Below are 24,709 nucleotides of genomic sequence, written 5' to 3' on the forward strand. Positions count from 1 at the left end.
TTTTTTGTTGGTTTTTTTTTTTTTGAAAAATAAAAGAAGAGAGGGGTATTTGAAATTGCAGTAAATAGTCAAAGATTTTTTTTAAAAAGCAAGTTCCTTATGATTCAAAAGAGAAATGAATGCCGAATAATAAGCGACAATTTGCAGCAATCATTCTGATCTGCTTGGTAATTACCCGCCCACATGGTTTGGCTATGATTAAATAAATGTGAAAGACATTCGACAGCTGTTGGGCCAGCCTTGGTAATGCCACTGGGTGACCCGCAGAAGTTGGCAGGCCCATTTTAGGTGCACACTTGTGCACACACACACACACACACCGACACACGCACACCCATGGGTGAGATGGCTGCCTACAATCCAAACTGGGTGGGAGGTGTGGCTTCCATGACTGAAAGGGGGCTGAGTGCTGAGACCCTCTACCAATATCATTGAGTCACTAACCATTCTGTAGCAGGGTAGGGTGAAAGCCATGGCCGATATCATCAGCTATACAAGGCAGGCATGAAAAACAGCTTTGTGCATGTTGGCACCACTTCTGTGTATTTTGAGTTCCCATCCCCCTAGGATCAAGTAGCAGTAAGTCTCAGATCAGTGCTGTAGGCTCCCAAGGACACATCTTTCAGATTCCTCCAAAAATGCCAACACGGTAAGCAGCTGGACATGGAATTTGCTTTGACCGTAGTGTTTGGCCCCCAAACCTGGAGGTATTTTGCATGGAGCCAAATAAAACAGTTTAAAAAACAACCAGTTTAGACTGCTGTATTATACTACAATCGTTGTTCTGCATTGAATATAGTCTGTTGAAAAACTACGCTGCAATGCTTTCTGCATGGAATAATTGACAGCCCTGCCCCCTGTAGATTTGCCAACTCCACTTGCTAGACTCTATTAGAAATTCAATGACATGCTTTGTTCTCTGATGCAGTGACTAAACTGCATAACCAAGGAACTTCTCTGCATAGCTAATATTGCGCTTGAACAGGAAGGTGAGAAATGAATCGGTGAAAAGCCTCTTTCAGAAACAACACTTAGAGTACCGAAGAGGCAGTTCATTATGCAGAGCAAAATCAGTTTTGCGGAGTAAATTCAGTCTCCTATGCAGAGATCAGAAAAACCACAATGTATTTAGTGAGTTTTCATCAGCTTTTCCATCATGCAGAAGAGGCCCAGAACGTCCTCCCCAGTGTGCCTACACTACTTCTGAGTCAGTTAAGGATGTCACATTTAACTTTGGCTTTCTTCCCTGTTTGGGGTGGTAATCCTCCCCCCCCCCCAAGCCAGTCAACTGGCCAGTGCCAAAGAGGTGGGGCCTGAAAGGGGGGACCCCCTACCGAATGGGGAGATGTCTGACATTCCTTGTTTCAGCCCTATTGGCCTTCCTCAGTGTTCAAACTAACAACATTGTTATATGGCTCCTGACGTTCCCTGTTTTAATTACTTATGTTTTAATTGTAAAACCTATATGTTGTAAACCACCCTGAGCTGGTATCTGGGAGGAGCAGTCATACGAATTTAAATATTAAGGTCCATTCCGCACAACTTCAGTGTTGCAAACGGCTTCCAAATTGTAAATGCTACTAATTTGCAGTTATGCACGACGTCGCACACAATCTGCCACACTCCTGAAACTGATCCACAAAAAGCGATTCGTTGTAGCGCTTAAAGGGAAATCCAGAAAAGTGGATTCACCCTCCAAAAAGCGCTACACTCTTGCAAACAATCTGCAACAGTAGCGAAAAAGACCTGTGCGTTCCTATTGTTGCGGTTCCAGCTAAGTCCCTCCCTCTGGCTCTCTCCTCCGAACTTCCGGCAAAGCGATCGCCATTTTTTCTTTCGGAGCGAGCAGAAAGCAACGAACCGGCGAGCCTTCATTCACCCAGAGAGGCTTCTCCGGCTACAGTCCCTCCACAGAAGTGCTTTAAAGCTCCCCAGTCCCCAAGCACAACACAGCCCCGTTTGCAAGTTCCCTTCATTTTTGGTCAAAAATCGTGTCCGTGCACGGGGGGGGGGGGGATTTTTTTTTCACTCAGGGGAGTGTGGTAACGATGACTCGCCAGCTCACACGCCAGCTAGATGGGTCTCAACGTTAGGAGGAATCAAGGCATATTCGTTGCAACGTGTGTTTTTATTTTTTTTAAAAAAAACCCTGTTCTTAAAGGGAAGGGGGCTTTTCGGGAGCATAATAACAGCCGCCCATTGGCTGTTCTTTTGATTGACAGCCAGGGGCGGGACAAAGCACAGAAAAAATCGCTTCCTGGATAGCGATTTTTGCAAGACCAGAAACCTGTGGGAAACGATTGAAACGCTACTGGATTCCACTACAAAGGCAGGTATACATAACGCCGAATTGCACTTTAAAAATAGCGTTTCCGCTTTCAGGAACCAATTGGCAACATTGGTCCATGTGCGGAAGGGGCCTAAATATTTAAATATTCAGCCATGACCAAGTGGCCAAGATAACTTCACTCTGGTAATTATTGTCGAGGACCAAGGGAAAGAACTTTTTTGTTAAGTATTCATAGTCGTGGTCTGATACACTGATTCCTATAGCGATGGTTCAGTCCGTAATGTACCTTTCTAATCGTGTCAGAAAAGTTGTGTAAAACCAGGAGCCAAATGTAACCTCACCGGTAATGCTTTGGGTTAAGCCTCTCTCCCATTTCGCTTTTAGTGTATTTTACTGGGCCAAAAATTGTTAGGGTATAAGGCATAAATAAATATAGCTATATTTCTCATGAAACAAAGTACCCATCGGTTGCCAACTCTGGGCTGGAAAACACCTGGAGATATTGGGGAGGGGCAGAATCTGACTTTGGATGGAGTTTAGGAGGAGAGGGAAATATGGTGCCATAGAGTCCAACTGCCAAAGCAGCCATTTTCTCCAAGGGTCCAGCAAATGCTGGCAGGGGCTCATGGGAATCGTAGTCCATGGACATCTGGAGGGCCAGTTTGCCCACCCCTGCTCTAGAAGAAGAAGAAGAAGAAGAAGAAGAAGAAGAAGAAGAAGAAGAAGAAGAAGGAGTTGGTTCTTCTATGCCACTTTTCTCTACCTGAAGGAGTCTCAAAGCGGCTTACATTCGTCTTCCCTTTCCTCTCCCCACCACAGACACCCTTAGAGGAGGGTGAGGCTGAGAGAGTCCTGATATTCCTGCTCGGTCAGAACAGCTTTATCAGTGCCGTGGCGAGCCCAAGGTCACCCAGCTGGTTGCATGTCGGGGAGTGCAACTAGAGACCAGGGGGCTTTTCGCACGCCTTCAAAATCGCACAATGGTTGCCAATTGAAAACGCTACTGATTTGCCATTATGCACAACGTCGTTGACAATCTGCCACACACCTGAAACCAATCCGCAAAAAGTGCTTCCTTGTAGCACTTTCAGGGAAATCCCCAAAAGTGGATTCACCCTCCGGAAAGCGCTACACTCCTGCAACCAATCTGCAACACTAGCGGGAAAGTTCTGTGTGTTACCATTGTTGTGGTTTCTACAAAGTCCCTCCCCCTGGCTCTCTCCTCTGATCTTCCGGCGAAGCGATCGCCATTTTTTTCTCTCCGAGCGAGCCTCTGTTTAGAGGCTTCCCCGGCTTCAGTCCTCCCCAGAGCTGTTTAGTCACTAAGCACAAACAACAGAGAAGCCCGTTTGCTGATGTATTTTCCCTTTATTTTTTACACTGTTTTCGGCCGAAAATCGGGCCCGTGGGGGGGGGTTTCACTCGGGGGGAGCGTGGCAACGATGAAACGACAGCTCAAACACACCTGTCAGCTGGATGGGTCTCTCCATTGCAACAAATCAACACATATTCGTTGCAATGGGTGTGCTTTTTTTTTTTTTTAAAACCTTTCTTAAAGGGAAAGGGGCTGTTTGGGAGCATGCTAACGGCTGCCCATTGGCTGCTTGACGGCCAGGGGCGGGACGAGCTCGGCAATAGCGCTTCCTTTCTAGCGATTTTGCTGAGACCGGAAGCTTGTGGGAAACGATGGAAATGCAACTGGATTCCACTTCAAAGTCAGGCATGCATAATGACGAATTCCACTATTTTAAATGGCGATTTTTCGTTCAGCAAATAATTTGCTACAAGGATCCCGGTGCGGAAAGCCCCCAGTTCTAATACCAGGTGACCTCTGGGCCTCCGCTGGGTATTGGCAACCCAAAACAGAAACCTCTTTAGCGAATGTGTTCCTGAGGAAATGAACCTTCTGGTACTCCCGATGACAAAATGCAGCCAGCCAGAACTGTGGGAGAGGGTTTTTGAAGTGGCTTTGTGGCCACTTGCAAAACGTACTTATATTCCAAAGGAAACAAAATTTCAGTTACTAAAAAAGAAAAAGAAAAGAAATGCTGTGACCCTTTGTACTGAACTTTTCTCATCTTGTAGGGAATGTAGCCACAACAAAAGAGACATTGGTGCCAGAAAAATGAGACATGGAGCATTTTCCTTTGCTCCTTTTCCCTGAAAGTCAGCCCTCCCTCCTAGTTCTTTTCACCTCAGCTTGGAGGGGAAAGAGGCAATAGACTTTCAGAAGAAGAAGAGCTGGGGCTTTGTACCTGCTTTCTACTACCAAAAAGAGTCCCACAGAGACTTCCAGACACCTTTCCCTTCCTCTCCTCACATAAAACACCCTGTGAGGTAGGTGGGGCTGAGTGAACTCTGAGGGAACTGCTCTGCAAGTACAGAAGATGAAGAAGAAGAAGAAGAAGAAGAAGAAGAAGAAGAAGAAGAGAGCCCTGATATTACTGAAGAAGAGTTGGTTCTTATATGCTGCTTTTCTCTACACGAAAGAGTCTCAAAGTGGCTTACAGTCGTCTTCCCTTTCCTCATCCCACAACAGACACCCTGTGAGGTAGGTGGGGTTGAGTGAACTCTGAGAGAACTGCTCTGCAAGTACAGAAGAAGAAGAAGAAGAAGAAGAAGAAGAAGAAGAAGAAGAAGAAGAAGAAGAAGAAGAAGAAGAAGAAGAAGAAGAAGAAGAAGAAGAAGAAGAGTTGGTTCTTATATACTGCTTTTTGATGTGGAACATCTTCTGACGCGCCTCCTAAAACAGATATGAATAAGAACATCCGTAGTCCTGCCACATCCAAGGGAGCACACCAGAAGAGTCCAAGGCAGCAGAGAAGTCCGAGATAGCACCCCACCATGCTGCTGCTGCAGGACCAGCTAGCAGCCACATCACTCCCCGGAGACCCAGCAAGCATCTGCACCACCTCCGAGGCAGTGGTGGAGGTGACTAAAGGGTAAGAACAGGGGTAGTCAAATGCTGGCAGGGGCTCCTGGGAATTGTAGTCCATGGACATCTGGAGGGCCGCAGTTTGACTACCCCTGGGTAAGAAGGTAAATGGGAAGGGGGAGGGGGAGGGGGAGGGAGGGAGTCTCTCTCTCCCTGTGTATGTGTGTTTGCTTGGGAGGGAGGGAGGTAGATTGGTAAACCAACAGTTATGGGGGAAAATGGGAGAGGGGGAAGGAAGGGAGTCTATGTCTCTGTGGGTATATGTGTTTGTGTGTGTGTTTGCTTGGTAGGGAGGGAGGTTGGTTGGGAAATCAACAGGTAAGGTGGAAAACGGGAGAGGGAAAGGGAGTCTCTGTGTGTCTCTGTGTGGGTTTGCTTGAGAGGGAGGGAGGTTGGGAAACCAGCAGGTGAGGGGAGAAGGGAGTCTGTGTGTGCATGTATGTATATGTGTGTTTGCAAGGGAGGGAGGGGGCCCTGACCAAGTAGCCCCAGAGCAAGTATGTTCTACATACCCTCTGAGAGTCAGACTGTCAGTAGATTTTTCTCTACCAGAGGAAGTTTCAAAGCGGCTTACAATTGCCTTCCCTTCTCCCCACAACAGACACCCTGTGAGGGAGGTGGGGCTGAATGAACACTGAAAGAGGTGCTCTGCTAGTACAGAAGAAGAAGAGTTGGTTCTTATATGCCACTTTTTCTCTACCCGTAGGAGGCTCAAAGCGGCTTACAATCGCCTTCCCTTTCTTTTCCCCACAGCAGACACCCTGTGTGGGAGGTGGGGCTGAGTGAACTCTGAGAGAACTGCTCTGCGAGTACAGAAGATGAAGACAAAGAAGAAGAAGAAGAAGAAGACAAAGAGTGAAAGTGTCTCAAAGTGGCTGACAATTGTCTTCTCCCCACAAAAGACACAGGTAGGTGAGACTGAGAGAGGTCCGACAGAACTGCTATGCAAGAACAGCTCTGCCAGGACTGTGACTAACTCAAATTCACCCAGCCGGCTGCATGTGAAGGAGTAGGCCAATGTAGCATATGCAACCAGTGCCACTTTTCACCAGCAAAGTTTTGTTACACAATCTTTGGTGTGTAGGCAGATTGTTTAATTAAAAGATGTCTGTAGCACTTCAGAGACTAACCCAATTTATTCAGTCCCATTAGTTGGTGAGTCAAGAGCGTGCTTCATCGAAACCAATGTCATTCGTCTTGAAGACGCCGCTGATTCTTCTTAATTCTGCAGACTCACACAGCTTCTCCCTTGGAATTAATTGACAAGCAAATGATTTTATTAAACATCTCACTGTCCTTAGTTTCTGAGGGTATCTGTGTTGGTCCGCAGTAGAACATGTTGGCAGAATTTAAATATGCAAAGGAGCATAGCACCGGGGGCTTAAAGAATAAATCACTTTATTGAGAAGAAAAATAAACTTGGCAAAGAGGGAGGAAAGAGATAATCCTAACAGTCTAACTGACCGTGTTCTTCTTATGGGGGCAAGCAGGGAGGAAGCGTGCTCAAGAAGGAAGTCTCCAATCAGAAAGTTCCTGATCTGTTGGAAATGCAGCAAAAAAATGGGGTCATTTTTCCATGTATGGTGGAGATGCCCTGTTATATATAGCTTTTGGAAAAAAGTACATCGGGAAATAGAAAAAATGCTGGGTCTTAAGTTTAATATGGAAGCGGAGTATTTTTTGTTAAGCTTTATGTCAAATAATCTTAAACCACAAATGTATGTGTTATTTTTCTATGCCACAACTACGGTGAGGATAGTAATTGCCAGGAGATGGAAGACCAAAGAAATCCCTACGCTGGGAATGTGGCAAGAAAAGATGGTAGAAATGGCCAAAATGGCTAAGCTGACGACCTTAGTGAACGGATATGGAGAAGGAAAATTCTTTGAACAATGGAAGTGGTTCCTAGATTACCAAGCCAAGTAATAATGTACAAAGAATGACAATTAAGATATAAGACTTTGACAATCAGAGATACACACATTAAGCATGTTTGTGTAAGTCAATCTATAATATATTTTGTAAAACTTAGTTACTTTGATCAGAGTCAGGGTTAGAAGGAAGAGTGGTTGTAAACAAGAATTTTTATTGTAGCTTATTTAGATTCAGGTGAAATAGTAAGCAATTTATATTGAAAAAATAGAGATAAGTAATTTTATGTTGAATGTAATACATGAGGAGGACCGTTATGAATATTGGTTTGGACTTGTTTTAACAATTCATACAAATAAATACTTTACAAATGAACAAAGAAAGAAAGAAAGACAAAAGAAAGTTCCTGATCTAAATATGCTCAATATACATCTTTCCTGATGCCCCCTGTAGGATATTCTTCTTATGCTCTTATGATGCTGTGGGCAATGAGCTTTCGAGAGTCAAAGCTTCTGAAACTCCTGTTGGCCTCTAGTGGGCAGCAGTTCACTGACCCTCTAATGCAGGGGTAGTTAAACTGCGGCCCTCCAGATGTCCATGGACCACAATTCCCAGAAGCCCCTGCCAGCGAATGCTGGCAGGGGCTCATGTGAATTGTAGTCCATGGACATCTGGAGGGCCGCAGTTTGACTACCCCTGCTCTAATGTATAATGTGATACTGATGGGGCCTATGCCATTTTAAAAACAAGAATGAAGAAGCCCTAGAGAGGCGGCACACAGCTCCCTCGACTGGTACTCAGGAAGGATGAGTGTGACCAAAGCCAGGAGAAGAGTGCGCTGGTCTCTCAGTGCGTGAGGGGATGTGGGAGGTAACACCACGGAGGAGCAAATTAGAATTATGTGTCAGCGACTGCCTGGGAGTTATTAATCAGTCGCAGGAAAGACGGTTGTTGAGTTAGTAAAGAGGAACAAAAGAGGGGTTTTTTTGTCAAATATTCAAAATACTCTCTAGATTTGCTATTATTATTCTGTACCCTATGGGCATTTTTCAAAAACCACCAACCAACCAAGCATGACTGGAACATGAATAAAAATTTAGCCCGGAGGTGGCTCTTCGGAGGGACGGCAACGCCTCCGCAGGCGTGAGGCATCAGTTCTGAACCCCTCGAATAAAAATAGCGTCAAGGCCTTCATCGGGAGAAAGTTGCTTTTGTGAAAAGGACGTCGAAACCTCTCAGGAAGCGATTGGGCATCAGTGTGGCAGTGGCCCTGCTGGCTTACTCACCGGGAATGATAAACAACGTGGCAGGAATGGAGGCTGGAAACGCACAGCCCCTGTCACATCCAAAGCAGTTTTGTTCCAGGACTGAGCGATCACTGTAATTAGAGAGAGCAGAGTGTCATCTCCGAATAGAAGCGACAAAATTACAGGTCTGAGAGGGGATGCTGAGGCAGGTAACTGAGGGATTGGCAATCCAAATGGGTAAACGAGACTTTGAGTCTGAACACATCAATAATTTGTTCTTGAGAGAGAAACGGGGGTGCACCAGGTAAGGATTCCTAACTTCCAGGTGGAGCCTGAGAGTCTACAATCACGACTAATCCCCAGACTTAAGATACTCAAAACATGAGAGAAGCCATGTTGGATGAGGCCAACAGCCCATCCAGTCTAACACTCTATGTCACAGAGACCGATTCAGCACAGTGGTGACTGCACCTGGAGTTTGCAATGGGGCTGTTTGTCCCACTGCTTCCCCTTGCCCCCATGGGGACTGTTTTTACCAGCGGACCCCTGTCCACCTCGGATTTCTGCCTCCACATGAGGCAGACAGGGTAGAAAGGTTCCACCATGCAAGGGTTCCGTCTGCCGCCTTTCTGTGTTTCTTACGCTCCACATGCCTGCTTAAAATAGCGGAAGAGAGCAACGCACTTTACACATGACTCTCTTCTGCCTGTCAATCAAGCCAGGCAGCCAATCCCCTTTCTCAATATTTTAAAGGGCCAGTGATGCTTGCCATTTGTTTTTGTTTTTGTTTATTAATACTTCTCCATTGAAACACCTAATCATAGATGTATAGTTCTTTTTATAATGCCACCTCTTATGGAATCATGAGCCTGGAATCTTAAAAAAATTAATCTCATCCCTGATTTTGAGAGGGGGAGACTTTAGAGACTTTAGAGAGGCGTGTTTTGTGTGACAACTTTTTGGGGAAATTTTATTTTGCTTTGGCTGCACACTTTTATACCTATTCGTTGCTCCAGACAGTTTGCTTTTAAAAAAAAACTCCCATCCCCAGGAGCAGGGAGGTGCGAGGGCAAGGCATTGGAGTCAGAGATAGTGCTTCTTTGCCTCCATACATTTCTTTAGTGTGGCCTGCTGGTTGTGCTCCTGTAGCTCATGTTTTTTATGTTGGGGAATCCACTTTATGCGATACTCCAACTTGCGCATTAAAATGGAGGATGTAGCTTTAGGTTTGCTGACCGGACACGGGAGGTTAGCAGTGTCGTCCAAAAATATAGCATCTTCATAAGGTAAGTACGACGCGACATTAATGGTGTGTGGAAAGCCCCCAAATTATTTGCAAAATCTTCTGCAGCTCCCCAGAATTGTCTCTAATACGGCACTGCGTGTGGAGTCAAGGTTTGACCCTGCTGGTCGAGGCAAGTTTGTGGTCAGCTGCAATATGGTATTGGCTGAGGCTGATCTTCTCTATTTGACGCGTTTATTGCTCCGTGGCTACAGGCCATCAACAGGAAGTGAGGATTTTATGGTCTATCCCAACAATTTCTGCTCCCTTTGGGTTTTGACCGTGCCAAAAAATTGGTAAAGCTAAGAATACAGGAGGTAGAAAGACAGCATGATTTGAATAGAATCAATAATCCATTGTATGACACCTCTCTTCTAAATAGATTATCTTTTATGCCCTATCTTTCTAATATTGACAACTCTGAATTTAGAAGGGCATTTACATTATTGTGCTGCAATTTTCTCCCTTCAGCATGGGTAGAGGGAAAATATAATAAGCTTCCCCCCCAGGAATGTACTTGCGTATGCCAGGATGGTAACATCGAGAACACCAAACGTGATTTTTGATTGCTGTATTTACAACCAAGATCACTGCAGATGGGGACTGCAGCAAATAAATTAAAAGACGCTTGCTCCTGGGGAGGAAAGCTATGGCAAATCTAGACAGCATCCTAAAAAGCAGAGACATCACCCTGCCAACAAAAGTGCGTTTAGTCAAGGCTATGGTATTCCCAGTTGCAATGTATGGCTGCGAAAGTTGGACCATAAGGAAGGCCGAGCGTCAAAGAATTGAGGCTTTTGAACTCTGGTGCTGGAGAAGACTCTTGCGAGTCCCTTGGACTGCAAGGCGAACAAACCGGTCAGTCCTAGAGGAGATCAGCCCTGACTGCTCCTTAGAAGGCCAGATCCTGAAGATGAAACTCAAATACTTTGGCCACCTTATGAGAGGGAAGGACTCTCTGGAGAAGAGCCTAATGCTGGGAGCGATTGAGGGCAAAAGAAGAAGGGGACGACTGAGAATGAGGTGGCTGGATGGAGTCATTGAAGCAATCGGTGTGAACTTAAATGGACTTCAAGGAACGGCAGAGGACAGGAAGGCCTGGAGAATCATTGTCCATGGGATCACGATGGGTTGGACACGACTTCGCACCTGACAACAATAATAATTTACAACGAATTGCATCAGGAACTGCTGCATTCCATCTTCACTGACTTAAGGGCTACTTCAAGCAAAACCAAATTAAAGGAACTCTTTTTGGATAAAAATAAGAATTTATCCCATATCATTTCAAATATCCAAGATGAGCAATTAAGTGTAGAAGTGCCCGGCTGAGTAAGTACAAGGGTTAGGATGCATCTATTGGATATATGAAGTATTTTGGAATTTGCCTGAGACTCTGGAGAACCATGGGGGAGGGGCTGTGGCTCAGTGGCAGAGCATCTGCTTGGCAAGCAGAAGGTCCCAGGTTCAATCCCCAGCATCTCCAGCTAAAAAGGACCAGGCAGGAGGTGATGGGAATGGCCTCTGCCTGAGACCTTGGAAAAGCAGCTTCCAGTTTGAGTGAACAATACGGAGAGTGACAGTCCCATACTTAATGCCAGTATTGCAGAGAGAATGGAAGCAGTTCTCTTCATTTGGGACGAGTGACAAATCGTTCCTGCGCAGAGATGGGCACCCTGTATGGAGAGCTCCGTTGCTGTTGCCAACATATGTGTCTTATTTTGGCACTGAAAAAAGCCACCTGGTGAGGATTGCCCCACAAACACACAAGGCGCGCCAAGGCCTGCCTTTGAAAGAGGCTTCTGGGGGTTTACCTGAGAAAGCAGGCCTATAAAATGCTCTGCAATGCATCCTCATGGAAAGGGATTTGCCAATACGAGTGTGAAAGGGAAAAAAAATCAAGCATCAAGTTACTTTTGGAAAGGGGGCCCGTTATGCTGGCCAGCAGTTACGGTGTTGAATCGTGGGTTTCTTTTATTTCCCCTCATCTTTATCCTGACCTGAGATTTCCCCCCCCCCTTTAATATATATCAGTTTTCCATTTGGATTTCCAGTGCTGGTTACCGTTACTCTTGTGCTTGCAATGCAGCTATTCACTCTGGTGACCTGTTCCTCCATGAAGAGGGAGGTGTCGAATCTCTTGCTCAGGTTCCCGGCAGGGTGTGCAACCAGTCGCAGCCGCCCATCCAGGTAGAGCAGTCACACGTCCTCACCTGGCCCTTTCCTACCAAACCACAGGGCCTCCGTCTTTGAAGGATTACGCTTCAGACGGCTGTCCTTGAGCCAGCCTGTCACTGCTTCCAGACTTCTGGCCAATGCATCTGGGGACTGAATCAGTTGGCTGACCATCATGAGGGACAGCTGGGTGCCATCGGCATATTGGTGACATCCCAGCCTGAACTTCCGTACTACCTGCGCCAAGAAGATGCATGGAAATATTTAAAAGGATTGGGGAGAGAACTGCTCCTTGTGGTACCCCACATGGGAATTTCCTACATTATGACTGGTTCTCTCCGATTTCTACCCTCTGTTGCCAACCCCGGAGAAAGGAGATTGATCAGCCATTCAAAGCCTGTCCCTCGTATCTCAGTGTTGGTAAGGTAGTGAACAAGTAGCTGGTGGTCTATTGTGTTGAATGCTGCTCAGAGATCAGGTAATATCAGCAGCCCAGCTGGTGACGGAGGTCATCGATCAGGGCAACCAATGCTGTTTCAATCCCGTGACCTGGCCGGAAGCCTGACTGGACTGGGTCTAGGACTGAAGCTTCCTCCAGGAATGCTGTCGGTTGGTCAGTTAAGACCAACAAAGCTTTACTCAAGGCGTTAACCGTCATGTGCATGCACACTTGTTAAGATACAAATGAAAGCTTATACCTTGAATACGAGTGTATACTGTTAAGTATGGCAGGACCTCTGCCTCACAGGCTGGCACACTGATTTTCCCACAGCCAGGAGTACTGCGCAATAGTCTAGGCCTGTGATAAAGCCAGACCCAGTGACTGCTGGGAATAACTCCATCTTGGATCCACCCTCTCCCCTTCAGCTTGTCTTTCACTATAGGTTGGGAATCGCACGTACAGCTTGACTCAGGAATTGCTTTCCTCCTTCTTCCTCCCCCCATTGTATTGCTGATTCAGCGGCCTGGCTCAAGTCTGTTTGCCCAGGGTCTCCTAGGCAAACCTCTTTGTCTTACAAACATGACTCATGCTTGGCCCCTCTGCCAGGGGAAATCTCTCCCCCAGACTCAGCAGCTAGTCCTATTGAGACATGACGGCTCCTTTTCTTCGTTCCATTAATTCCTTTGTCTAAGCCCATCAATGGCTATCTCTGGACATTGCCAGGGCATTGCCCAACATCCTGCCCCATGGAAAATACAATCATGTGCTCAACTGGGCTATATCATGTAGCCCCCTCCCCCAAAACATATATAAACAGTGGCCTCACAAAACCACCTTGTTCGGGCGGAGCAGGCAGCGTCTTGTGGCGGCGGGTGGCGGCGCAGGCTGTTCCTGGCTGCGCGGGCCGGCGACGACCTGTCCCGTTGTTGGCTGCGGCATCTGGGCCCTCCTGGTCTCGCGGGCAGGCAGCAACCTGCCCTGTGGACGGTGAGCCAGGTAATGGCGGCGGCTGGCCTGATGCGAGGGAAGTCAGAAGGGGGCGGATCGGGAGGCGCAAAGCATCTCCCGATTTGTCAGTCCAGCAGCAAGGGACCAATTGCGAGCCGCACGGAGAGTGGCTCGCAATTGGTCCCTTGCCGCCGGACTGACAATCGGAGGGCCCAATTGGCAGGCGCTTTGCGCCTGCTGATTGGGCCCTCCGATTGTCAGTCCGGGGGAAGGGGCCTATCGGCACCCTTCGTCATCCCGGACAGGGCCCTCCAACGGAGCCCTTACTGCTTTATTTAAACCGCTCTGCGAGGAGCGTTTAAAGTTAATGTACTCATCAGCCTCAAGCAAATGCCTGGGGTAAGAGCTCCTTTTTGCAAGCCCTGTGGAATTGTGGGAGTTCAGGCAGGGCCCTGATCTCTTCAGGGAGGTCATTCCACCAGGTGGGGGCCAGGACAGAGAAGGCTCTGGCCCTTGTTGAGGTCTGATGTGCTTCTCTGGGGCCAGGGATCCTCAGCCAGTTGGAGGTGTCGGAGCATATAGCAATTCCCAGGAGCAGTACAGTGGGAGGCAGGGAGTATAGGAGGTAGGGAGTATAGGCTACAGGCTTGCTACATCCACACCTACTCTGAATGAGAACCAGAATCCAAGGCAAGGTGATGAGGCGAAAGATCAAAGGGCTACAAAACATGCATGTATAGATGACTGGCAAAGCCTGGCTCAGGATAGGAACCAGGTTATATGGCAGAAGCATGAATAATGGTTTTGACCAAGGGTGTCGTTGGACTCAAACTTTGTTCTGGTGCTTCAGATCAACACAGCAACCCACCTGAAGAACGCGCAAAAACGCTTATGCCCAGAATAAAACTTTGTTGGTCTTAAAGGTGCCACTGGACGCAAAATTTGTCTTGCTGCTTCAGATCAGCAATGTTGCCTCCCTGAATGGAATCACGGCAGCCCTTGACATCCTCAAGGGACAAATGTGACTGCATGCACAGAGGCCAGCAGCTTGTGAGGTTGACCAGGAAAAGCTCTTGTTTATTTATTTCCCCTCATTATCCTCCCTCTCTCTTACTGAGACTTAATATGGATGACACCAGGGTGTAAACTGCACAGAGCTTTTATTCCAACCCCAGATCGATTCAGTCCCTGCTCTCTACACAGAATGCGATTTCCGTTTGGATTTGGGGCGATTTAAAATTTCCTTCTGCAGCAAGAAGGATTGATCCGGAGTGACCCTACCTTTATTGTGCGATATCTTAGAGTGCTTTTAATGCTCAATATTTAAAGGCTATTTTGAATCTGGGCTCTCCTCCATGGTAGAGGACCCGTGATTGGCCACAGGAGGTCATGTGACAAACTTGCCTTAAAGGAGAAGCCCCTAATTTCTCTCAACTTCTGTTGGTCCTGGATTTTTTCTCCCTTCTCTGCCTTTTTCGATCATCCCCCCCCCCCCTTCAAGAAAAGAAAGAAAGAGGGTTGGCTTCCTCCTCCCTTCTGAACTACCCTAACCAGGTGCAGAAGACTTTCCTGTTTCAATGGGAGAGGAGGATCCGAGTTCAAAGTGATCTGAATTCAACAGGATTGACAATGGAATAAACAAAGTAAGTGCAGACTCTGCCCAGGAGTCCCTAAATATTTTAAGCCTTCAGGCACCTTTGGAATTATAACACAGTCTGGTGGGGGTATGGTGGGGGGCTTCAGTGGGGGCATGATTGTAAAATATGCGGGTTCAAGAACCACATGACACTGGAATCGCTGCAGCTCTTTTATGGTGAGAGTACATGATACAGAAAGTACCGAGACTTGACTTGGCCAACCCCCCCAGAAAACCCCAACATATATACATGCAGAGAAGAATGGGGCTAGCCGTGGCAGCAAATCACTGTAGTAACCATTTTATGAGAACTCGGCAATTTGCGCCGAACTGTTGATGATTCACCCCTCCCGTCCTCCTTGGAACTTAATCAGTGCTTACCCATTTCAGGCCCCATTCATCCACTTGTCTGCTCTTTAGAGAGCTGGGTTGGTGTAATGCTCAAGAGTGGCGGACTCGAATCTAGAGAACTGGGGTTAATTCCTCCTCACTCCTCCTCCACATGCAGTGGGTGAAAGTCCCAGTTCTCTCAGAACTCTCTCAGCCTCACCAGCCTCTCAAAGTGCCTGTTGTGGGGAGAGGAAGGGAAGGCCATTGTCAATAATAATAGAAATATATATTTATTTATTTTATCTGTTTATCCATTTAATTTATATACCACCCCTCACTGTGACGCCTCAGAGTGGTATATTTACTTACAGGTATTATATACTTCCCCCTTCAAGGATCGCTGCCTTGTTGTGGCAAGGGGGCTTGCGTAGTTCAGTGAAGCTATGAGCTATGCCGTGCAGGGCCACCCAAGACGGACAGGTCATAGCTGAGAGCTCTGACAAAAGGTGATCCACTGGAGAAGGCAATGGCAAACCACTCCAGTATCTTTGCCATGAAAACTCTATGGACAGTTCCAATAGGCATAACGATATGACGCTGGAAGATGAGCCCCTCAGGTCGGAAGGTGTCCAATATGCTACTGGGGATGAGCAGACGGCTAGTACGAGTAGCGCCAGAATGAATGAAGCGGCTGGGCCAAAGCCGAAAGGACGCTCAGTTGTGGAAGTAACTGGTGGCGAAAAGACAGTCCGATGCTGTAAAGATTTTTATTCCATAGGAACCTGGAACGTCAGATCCATGAATCAAGGCAAGCTGGACGTGGTTAAACAAGAAATGAGAAGACTGAACATCGACATTTTAGGAATCAGTGAACTAAAATGGACAGGAATGGGTGAATTTAATTCAGATGACCATCAGGTATACTACTGTGGACAAGAATCTCGCAGAAGAAATGGAGTAGCATTCATAATCAATAAGAGAGTAGGAAAAGCAGTCTTGGGATACAATCCCCAAAATGACAGAATGATCTCAGTTCGAATCCAAGGCAAACCATTCAACATCACAGTGATCCAGGTCTACGCCCCAACCACTGCTGCTGAAGAGGATGAAGTTGATCAGTTCTATGAAGCCCTACAACACCTTCTAGAAGCAACACCCAAAAATGATGTGCTTATCATCATGGGGGATTGGAATGCTAAAGTAGGAAGCCAAAAGATAACCGGGATAACAGGCAAGTTTGGCCTTGGAGTACAAAATGAAGCAGGGCACAGGCTGGTAGAATTTTGTCAAGAGAATACAATGGTCATAGCAAACACTCTTTTCCAGCAACCCAAGAGACGACTCTACACATGGACATCACCAGACGGTCAACACAGAAATCAGATTGACTATGTACTCTGCAGCCAAAGATGGAAAAGTTCTATCCAGTCAATAAAAACAAGACCAGGAGCTGATTGTGGTTCAGATCATGAGCTTCTTGTTGCAAAATTTAGGCTTAAATTGAAGAAAGTAGGGAAAAGCACTAGGCCACTCAGGTATGAACTAAATCATATCCCTGACGAATACACAGTGGAGGTGACAAATAGATTTAAGGAATTAGATCTGATAGACAGAGTGCCTGAAGAACTATGGACGGAGGTTCGCAACATTGTACAAGAGGTAGCAACTAAAACCATCCCAAAGAAAAAGAAATGCAAGAAATCAAAATGGCTGTCTGAGGAAGCTTTACAAATAGCTAAGGAGAGAAGGGAAGTGAAAGGCAAGGGAGAAAGAGAAAGATACACCCAATTGAATGCAGAATTCCAGAGAAAAGCTAGAAGAGATAAGAATGCCTTCTTAAATGAACAGTGCAAACAAATAGAAGAAAACAATAGAATGGGGAGGACCAGAGATCTTTTCAAGAAAATTGGAGATATGAAGAGAACGTTTCATGCAAAGATGGGTATGATAAGGGACCAAAATGGTAGGGACCTCACAGAAGCAGAAGAGATCAAACAAAGGTGGCAAAATTATACAGAAGAACTATACAAGAGCGAGCTTAACATCCCTGATGACCACAATGGGGTAGTTACTGACCTGGAGCCAGACATCCTGGAATGTGAAGTCAAATGGGCCTTAGGAAGTCTGAGCAACAATAAAGCTAGTGGTAGTGACAGCATTCCAGTTGAACTATTCAAAATCTTAAAGGACGATGCAGTAAAAGTGCTACACTCAATATGCCAGCAAATTTGGAAAACTCAACAATGGCCACAGGATTGGAAAAGGTCAGTTTACATTCCAATCCCAAAGAAGGGCAATGCCAAAGAATGTTCAAACTACCGCACCATCGCACTAATTTCTCATGCTAGCAAAGTTATGCTCAAAATCCTACAAGCTAGGCTCCAGCAATATGTGGACCGAGAACTTCCAGAAGTACAGGCAGGATTTCGAAGAGGCAGAGGAACTAGAGATCAAATTGCCAACATACGCTGGATCATGGAGAAAGCTAGGGAGTACCAGAAGAACGTCTACTTCTGCTTCATTGACTATGCTAAAGCCTTTGATTGTGTGGAGCACAACAAATTGTGGCAAGTTCTTAAAGAGATGGGAATACCAGAGCATCTTATTTGTCTCTTGAGAAATTTATATGCAGGTCAAGAAGCAACAGTGAGAACTGAACATGGAATCACTGACTGGTTCAAAATTGAGAAAGGAGTTCGGCAAGGCTGTATACTGTCGCCTTGCCTATTTAACTTGTATGCAGAGCACATCATGAGAAATGCGGGATTAGAGGAGTCACAAATTGGGATCAAGATTGCAGGGAGAAATATCAACAACCTCAGATATGCAGATGATACCACTCTAATGGCAGAAAGTGAAGAGGAACTAAAGAGCCTGTTGATGCGGGTGAAGGAGGAGAGTGCCAAAGTTGGCTTGAAACTCAACATCAAGAAAACAAAGATCATGGCATCCTGCCCTCTCAATTCCTGGCAAATAGAAGGGGAAGAAATGGAGATAGTGACAGATTTTATTTTCCTGGGCTCCAAGATCACTGCAGATGGGGACTGCAGCAAAGAAATTAAAAGACGCTTGCTCCTGGGGAGGAAAGCTATGGCAAATCTAGACAGCATCCTAAAAAGCAGAGACATCACCCTGCCAACAAAAGTGCGTTTAGTCAAGGCTATGGTCTTCCCAGTTGCAATGTATGGCTGCGAAAGTTGGACCATAAGGAAGGCCGAGCGTCAAAGAATTGAGGCTTTTGAACTCTGGTGCTGGAGAAGACTCTTGCGAGTCCCTTGGACTGCAAGGCGAACAAACCAGTCAGTCCTAGAGGAGATCAGCCCTGACTGCTCTTTAGAAGGCCAGATCCTGAAGATGAAACTCAAATATTTTGGCCACCTCATGAGAAGGAAGGACTCCCTGGAGAAGAGCCTAATGCTGGGAGAGATTGAGGGCAAAAGAAGAAGGGGACGACAGAGAATGAGGTGGATGGATGGAGTCACTGAAGCAGTAGGTGCAAACTTAAATGGACTCCGAGGAATGGTAGAGGACAGGAAGGCCTGGAGGATCATTGTCCATGGGGTCGTGATGGGTCGGACACGACTTCGCACATAACAACAACAAATTATATACTTAATTACTCACAGGTATTATTTACTTACAAACTTCATATTCTGTCTTTTTCCGCAAGGGGGATCCTTTTGGCTTTTATTGTTCTCCTCTTGTCGATTTTATCATGACAACAATCCTGTGAGGTAGGTTAGCATGGTGTAGTGGTTAAGAGTGGCAGCTTCGATTCTAGTGAGCTGGGTTTGATTCCCTGATCTTCCATGTGCAGCCAGCTGGGTGACCTTGGACCTGTCACAGTCCTAGTAGTGCTGTTCTGACTGAGCAGTGCTCTCAGAGCTCTCTCAGCCTCATCTACCTCACAGGGTGTCTGTTGTGAGGAGAAAAAGGGAAGGTGATTATGAGCCACTTTGAGACTCCTTCAGGCAGTGAAAAGCAAGATATAGAACCAATTCTTCCTCGGCTGAGAGAGCGTGACCGGCCCTGGGGCAGAGTGGGGATTTGAACCAGGGTTTCTCAGGTCCCAGACTTTTGCTCCAACTACTATACCATGGTGGCTCTGGAAAATAGCATTTTATCATTTTGAATGTAAGCCACCATTGTTGAAAATGAAGGTACAGCTTTCTCCAGCAAACAGAAACACGAGATATCTTCATTCAGCTACTCAAGATTGCTCCCCTTGTAACGTAGCCAATTTGTGTTTCTTTTCCCCTTTTGGTAGTGCTCTGCTGCCATGCTGTGGAGGGAAATAAGATTGCCTTCTGCACTCATCAGTAAGGCAAGCTGTTCTTTCAAACAAACCCAAACATTATCTGGCGGAAAACTTACATAAAAGTGGGATTAATGGCTGGGGGGCACCATTCACTAATCCACAGATGTCAACCCCGGTTTCCTCTGTGAAAAGAATATCCTAATATTGGAATAGAATGAAAAAGGCAGGCCCTCTTAAGCCTAACAAATGAGTTAAGCAATTCAGTTAAAAGGGTAAAAGACTATAATGGAGTATTAGAATTTGCAAGATCTGTATGATTCAATAGCATATGAAGAAGATCCTACAGGAGTCCTTGGAAGAGATGTGTAATTAGCATATTAAATTAGAAACTTCCTGGTGTTTTTTTCAAATCATCTTCTGTGTCCTGACTGATTCATTTGGAGACTTCCTGCTCTTTTGAGCACACGGCCTCCCTGATTCCCTCTGGAAGAAGTTAGTCGGTTGGACTGCTAGGACCATCTCTCTCCTCTTTCTTTACACAGTTTTTTCACAGTGTGGTGTAGTGGGAGGACCAGATGGGTGCAGCCAGCTGGAGCTTTGGGGACAAGGGCCAATTTAAAAAGCCATACCATGGACAGCTACTGGAGTAATTTCTGCAGCAAAATGGAAATGTGATGTCTGTCCATGTTTAGAGGAATGGAATTATAAACTGATTGAGTACGCAGTAATGGCAAAACTAACATCATCCTTGAAAAACAGAACACTTTTGAAGTTTGAGGAGAAACTGAAAGTTTAGTATGAAAGCAGGAGATAATGAGCTCCAAAGCATCATATACTCTGTCAATGGGCAAAGGCCCTCGGTTCTGTCTATGCAAGTGTACTAGATGTCTTCTTTCCTTAATAAAGAAACTTTCTTATACAAAAGTTTGCTGATTGGGAAATTGAGCACTCTGACACTGTGTTTCTTACACCTCAGATAGCAAATCAGCAGAGTACTGAAAATAGATCCCATTTTGCTAAAACATTTTCCACTGCAGATGCGTGGATCACTCACCTGACTGTGGATGTTGTTGGCTCAAAATCCCCAACGGGGCCTTTGCTGCTTTGGGAACGACGAGAACTTTCCTGAGCACATTTGGGGAGCTGAGGGGGGTTATTCGTACTGATCGATTTGAAAATGGAGGGATGTTTTAGATGTGCCAAATGTAAAACCTTGGAAGGGCTTAATAGCCACAGAGTATGTACTCACAGAGGTAGGGTTGCCAACCTCCAGGAGGGAGACCTGCTGGAATGACAACTGGTCTCCAGAACATTCTAATTCTTTCTCCTGGAGCAAATGGCTGCTTGGGAAGATGACTCAAGGGCGTTATTCCCTGCTGAGGTCTCCAAAATCCACCCTTTCCAAGCTCCACCCCCAAACATCCAGGTATTTCCCAACTCAGAGCAGACAACACTATAGGCATGCAGTGAATTTTTCTGTGAGGTTTCAGTGGATTGTTTTCAACAAGAAAACTCAATGTGCAAGAAAGTTCCTTTACTGGAAAGTACAACAATACTTGCTTCCTGAGAGTTTTGCTAAGACTAATGTTTGCTGTCTGCTGCCCTGGTTTAACCTCCAAGTCCCTGCTCCCCCCCCCCACCCCCGCCCTCCCCAGCCAATCCTTTTTGGCACAAAGATCCTGGGATGGTATCCTTTAGTTAGGTGGAGAGACACAACCACCCTTCAAGGCTGCCACCAGAGATAAAGGTGCCATGACAACCAGACAGAACAGGAGACACCAAAACTAGCTAACTCACTTCTGAGTTCACCTAATTCACACCTGAGACATCTAACTGCATGGACAGCAAACAGAGCAAATGGCAAAATCAGGCACGGCTTTGGCATCTACTTGATCTGTTTTCATGCCCTGTTGCATCCATTCATTCCTACTTCTCTTTATGCATTCATTCCTCCTACCTCCCCTTCACTTCACGACCTTGTTGCTCCCTCTTCTCCCATCCCCTTCCTTTTCTCATGCTGTGGGGCTTGGATGGCTGTTTCTTACCGGCCAATTACTCAGAAGACTACATCCCCCAGGGAACAACTCGGTTCCCTTGGAAGGGGCAAAGAGAATACCCGTGGTGCCAGAGAAAAATGGTAGAGGGACATTCTCCCATAATCCTCTTGGCTGTCTGTTTGGGCACCATGATCATAGCATTTCAGAGACGGCTTATTCACAGAAGGATATTCACTGTATGAAACCCCTGTCTGTGTAGCGCTTTACTTGAAATGGGGCCAGGAACGGACATGTGAACAGTTCCCCAGTCAAAGCTCAGCTGAGGTTCCAGAGAAGTAGAGCCTCAGGCCTGTGCCAGACATGATAAAGTTTGAAACAAAAAATCAGCTCTCTGGCTTTAGGGCGTTGCAGGCTCCCTCGGACATGCAAAAAAAAAGAAAACTAATCTTTGCACTTTTTGTCAAAGAAAAAAAAATTAAATTCTAATCCCGGATGATCTGTTTGCTATTGTAGGGTAGGAAAATGTAGCAGGAGAGAGCAGGAGGCGGATTAGTGGGAGGTCAAAGCAGGACACATCTAGAAAATCTCTCTCTTTCTGTGTGTCCGTTTGTCTCTCGGAGCTGCCAAGAGCTCACAGGGCACCTTCTGTGGCCCTGGATGCGAATGCAGGTGGCTGGGAATTTGGTAAGTTGAACGAAAGGAGAACATACACACACCCTGGTCCCAGGTGGAAAATTTGGGAAAAGGTGTCATATTGACCGTTTATGCACTTGGAGGTTTCATGCCGGGCTGCAGGCTGGAGTTTTAGTTGTGGCGGGTTGCCCCACCTCTTCCTGCACCCACATGGGGGAGCATTTGACCTGGTGCACCTCATCCGGCCCGGATTTGTGCTCCTGCACGGGAGCTGAGGCAGTGAAGTTCCCAGTGCATAAACGGTCATTGTGAGGAAAACACACAGAGGGGAAGGGAAGCTGGTTGAATCGAACCGGCCGCCCTCTGAGGCAGTGTTTTCATTTTTAAAAACAATATTGTCACGTGACGGTACCATCCACTGGCTCTGCAACACCCTGGCTGGTCCCACTTAGATCCTCTTGCTTTCCCTGGTTGGATCCCTTGAGGGTGCTGCGTGTGATAACGACAGCAGATTCGCATCACTGAGGCTCCTTTGACCCTGAGCAGAGAAATGACTGCTGGCAGAGTTTAAATATGCCAAGGAGGATCAAAGCACCGGCTGCTTAAAGACTGGAATAGTTTTATTGGGAAGAGAAACAACTTTGTAAAGAAGGGAGGAGAGAGACAGTCCTAAAAGTCTAACCGACTAACAGTTGTTCTGGAAGCAGTTAGGGGGGAAATGTGCTTAAAGGAGCAGAAAGCCTCCCGTTGAGCTGATCAGGACATTGGAGAAGGTTATTTGCAAAATACCAGGAAGTTCTTAATCTGAATACGTTAACTACACATCTTCCCTGATGCCCCATATAAAGTATTCTTCATATGCCCTTGAATCATGCAAACTGAAGAAAGAAGATAAGGGCCGTACAAGGAAAATTGGGGGGGGGGGTCTGATTGGTGCTTGTAGGGAAAGTATTTTTAATATTTGTGAAACCTCAACATGTTTTGTGTCAAGATTCTTCAGGGGGATATCACTGTAACAATGTAAACATAAAAACAACATTCAATATATCATTGTATAAAATTAAAATACATGGAAAATATTAAAATATAGAGAGCAGATCCACAGAGCGTGTGCAGAGCATAACATATTATTGAGCCGACTAAAACAACTTAGTGATACATATCATATTGCCCAATTACAATTAATTTTAGATGTTTAAATGAAAGGAAGTCAAACCACTGACCTTCAGATTCTCAGTAGAGGGTTTCATTTATCATCATCATCATCATCATCATCATCATCATCATCATCATCATCATCATTCGATTTATTCCCCGCCACTCCCTTGTGGCTCGTGGCGGGTTACAACATCTTAAAACCCCATTAAAATCCATTAAAACAACAACTACAGTTTCAACATTATTAGTTAACTAACTAGCATGGCAAGATCGGCTAATAAACTTCCCCTCCCACTACTGGCAGGTGGAGAGGGGATACCAGTCCCAATCCCAATCCCAGATCCCGGATCTCAGATCCTGGGGGGGGGGGCATAGGTGTTAGCCTTGGCCTCAACCGTAGACCTGGCGGAAGAGCTCCATCTTGCAGGCCCTGCGGAACGATGGAAGATCCCGCAGGGCCCGCAGCTCTCCCGGGAGCTCGTTCCACCAGGCAGGGGCCAGGACCGAAAAAGCCCTGGCCCTGGCCGAGGCCAGGCGTGCTTCCCTAGGGCCGGGAATGGCGGCTGAAGCACACAAGGCTAGTTACATTCCCTTCTGTAATGGTTAAACTCAGCGAGCTGACCAGGCAAGTCCCAATCCTTATCAACAGCAGCGGCTGCCATAAAAATCTCAGCATTTATTATTTAGTGTATAAGATGTTTATGTAATTGTTGTATTGTTATTAAAAAAATCTTGAATGTTATGTGGGGATTTTATTTTAGGAATGGCACAAGGATGCAATCCAAGCTGATTTTTCAAAAACAGGAACACAATATAAGTCCGAAAATAAATAAATAAAATAAAATAATTAATTATTTAATAATAATAATTTTACCTACAGGGCTTCCTCTGTGCCATCAATCCTGGGGGTGGAATGCGTTCACCTAGGATAGGATTCGGTCAAGAAGTTGGCCATTTGGTTGGTGTACCTCCCGCCCAACGCGCCAAGCCCTGCCCTGTCAGGCTTCCTGGAGGCGATGACCACCTGGACATTGCAGTTCCCCAAACTTCTGGTTCTGGGGGACTTCATTGTCAACTCTGAGTCATCATCTCCAGGACTTGGCTCAGACCTGGTGTTGACCAGTTAGTTACCAGTCCACCCAACAGGCCAGCTGTACCCTCAACTTGATCTTCAGCATTGGGGTAGAGGTGGATCTGGTGGTGGTTAACGCAGTCCCGTGGTCAGACCACTATGCCCTGATGGTTCGGATTTGACTCCCACCCCCTCCCTATTTGGGCAGCAGGAGTATTTTAGCCCGCCCATGAAGACTTAACCCCCTTCCCCGGCTCCTAATGCAGTGCTAGACTGTGTTGGGAGCCTGTTTCCATCTCCCAGCCGGTACATATTTTATCACTATTAAGATGTCTGGAATATGGGGACCAATTTTAAGGAATCTACTCCTCCTCCGGCATTTCTCCCTACATCTTTCCTTGGATGCATGAAGTTGACGGTGGGCTTGAACAGGG

At 46.2% G+C, this 24,709-nt stretch overlaps 1 protein-coding gene across 1 annotated transcript in view; it reads right to left on the bottom strand.

Moving 5' to 3' along the window:
* Nucleotides 1-24,381, bottom strand: part of LOC143828355 (uncharacterized) — a 56,676-nt gene extending 32,295 nt beyond the window's left edge. The window contains exons 1-3 of the mRNA XM_077318733.1: nt 24,361-24,381; nt 13,078-13,387; nt 8,384-8,475 (exon numbers count right to left, since the gene is read on the bottom strand). Coding sequence (XP_077174848.1) covers nt 8,384-8,475; nt 13,078-13,387; nt 24,361-24,381 — 423 coding nt within the window. The remainder of the gene's footprint in view (nt 1-8,383; nt 8,476-13,077; nt 13,388-24,360) is intronic.
* Nucleotides 24,382-24,709: the final 328 nt, after the last annotated feature.

This window comes from Paroedura picta, chromosome 2, assembly GCF_049243985.1.
Source record: "Paroedura picta isolate Pp20150507F chromosome 2, Ppicta_v3.0, whole genome shotgun sequence".
In the NCBI taxonomy this organism is placed as follows: Eukaryota; Metazoa; Chordata; class Lepidosauria; order Squamata; family Gekkonidae; genus Paroedura; species Paroedura picta.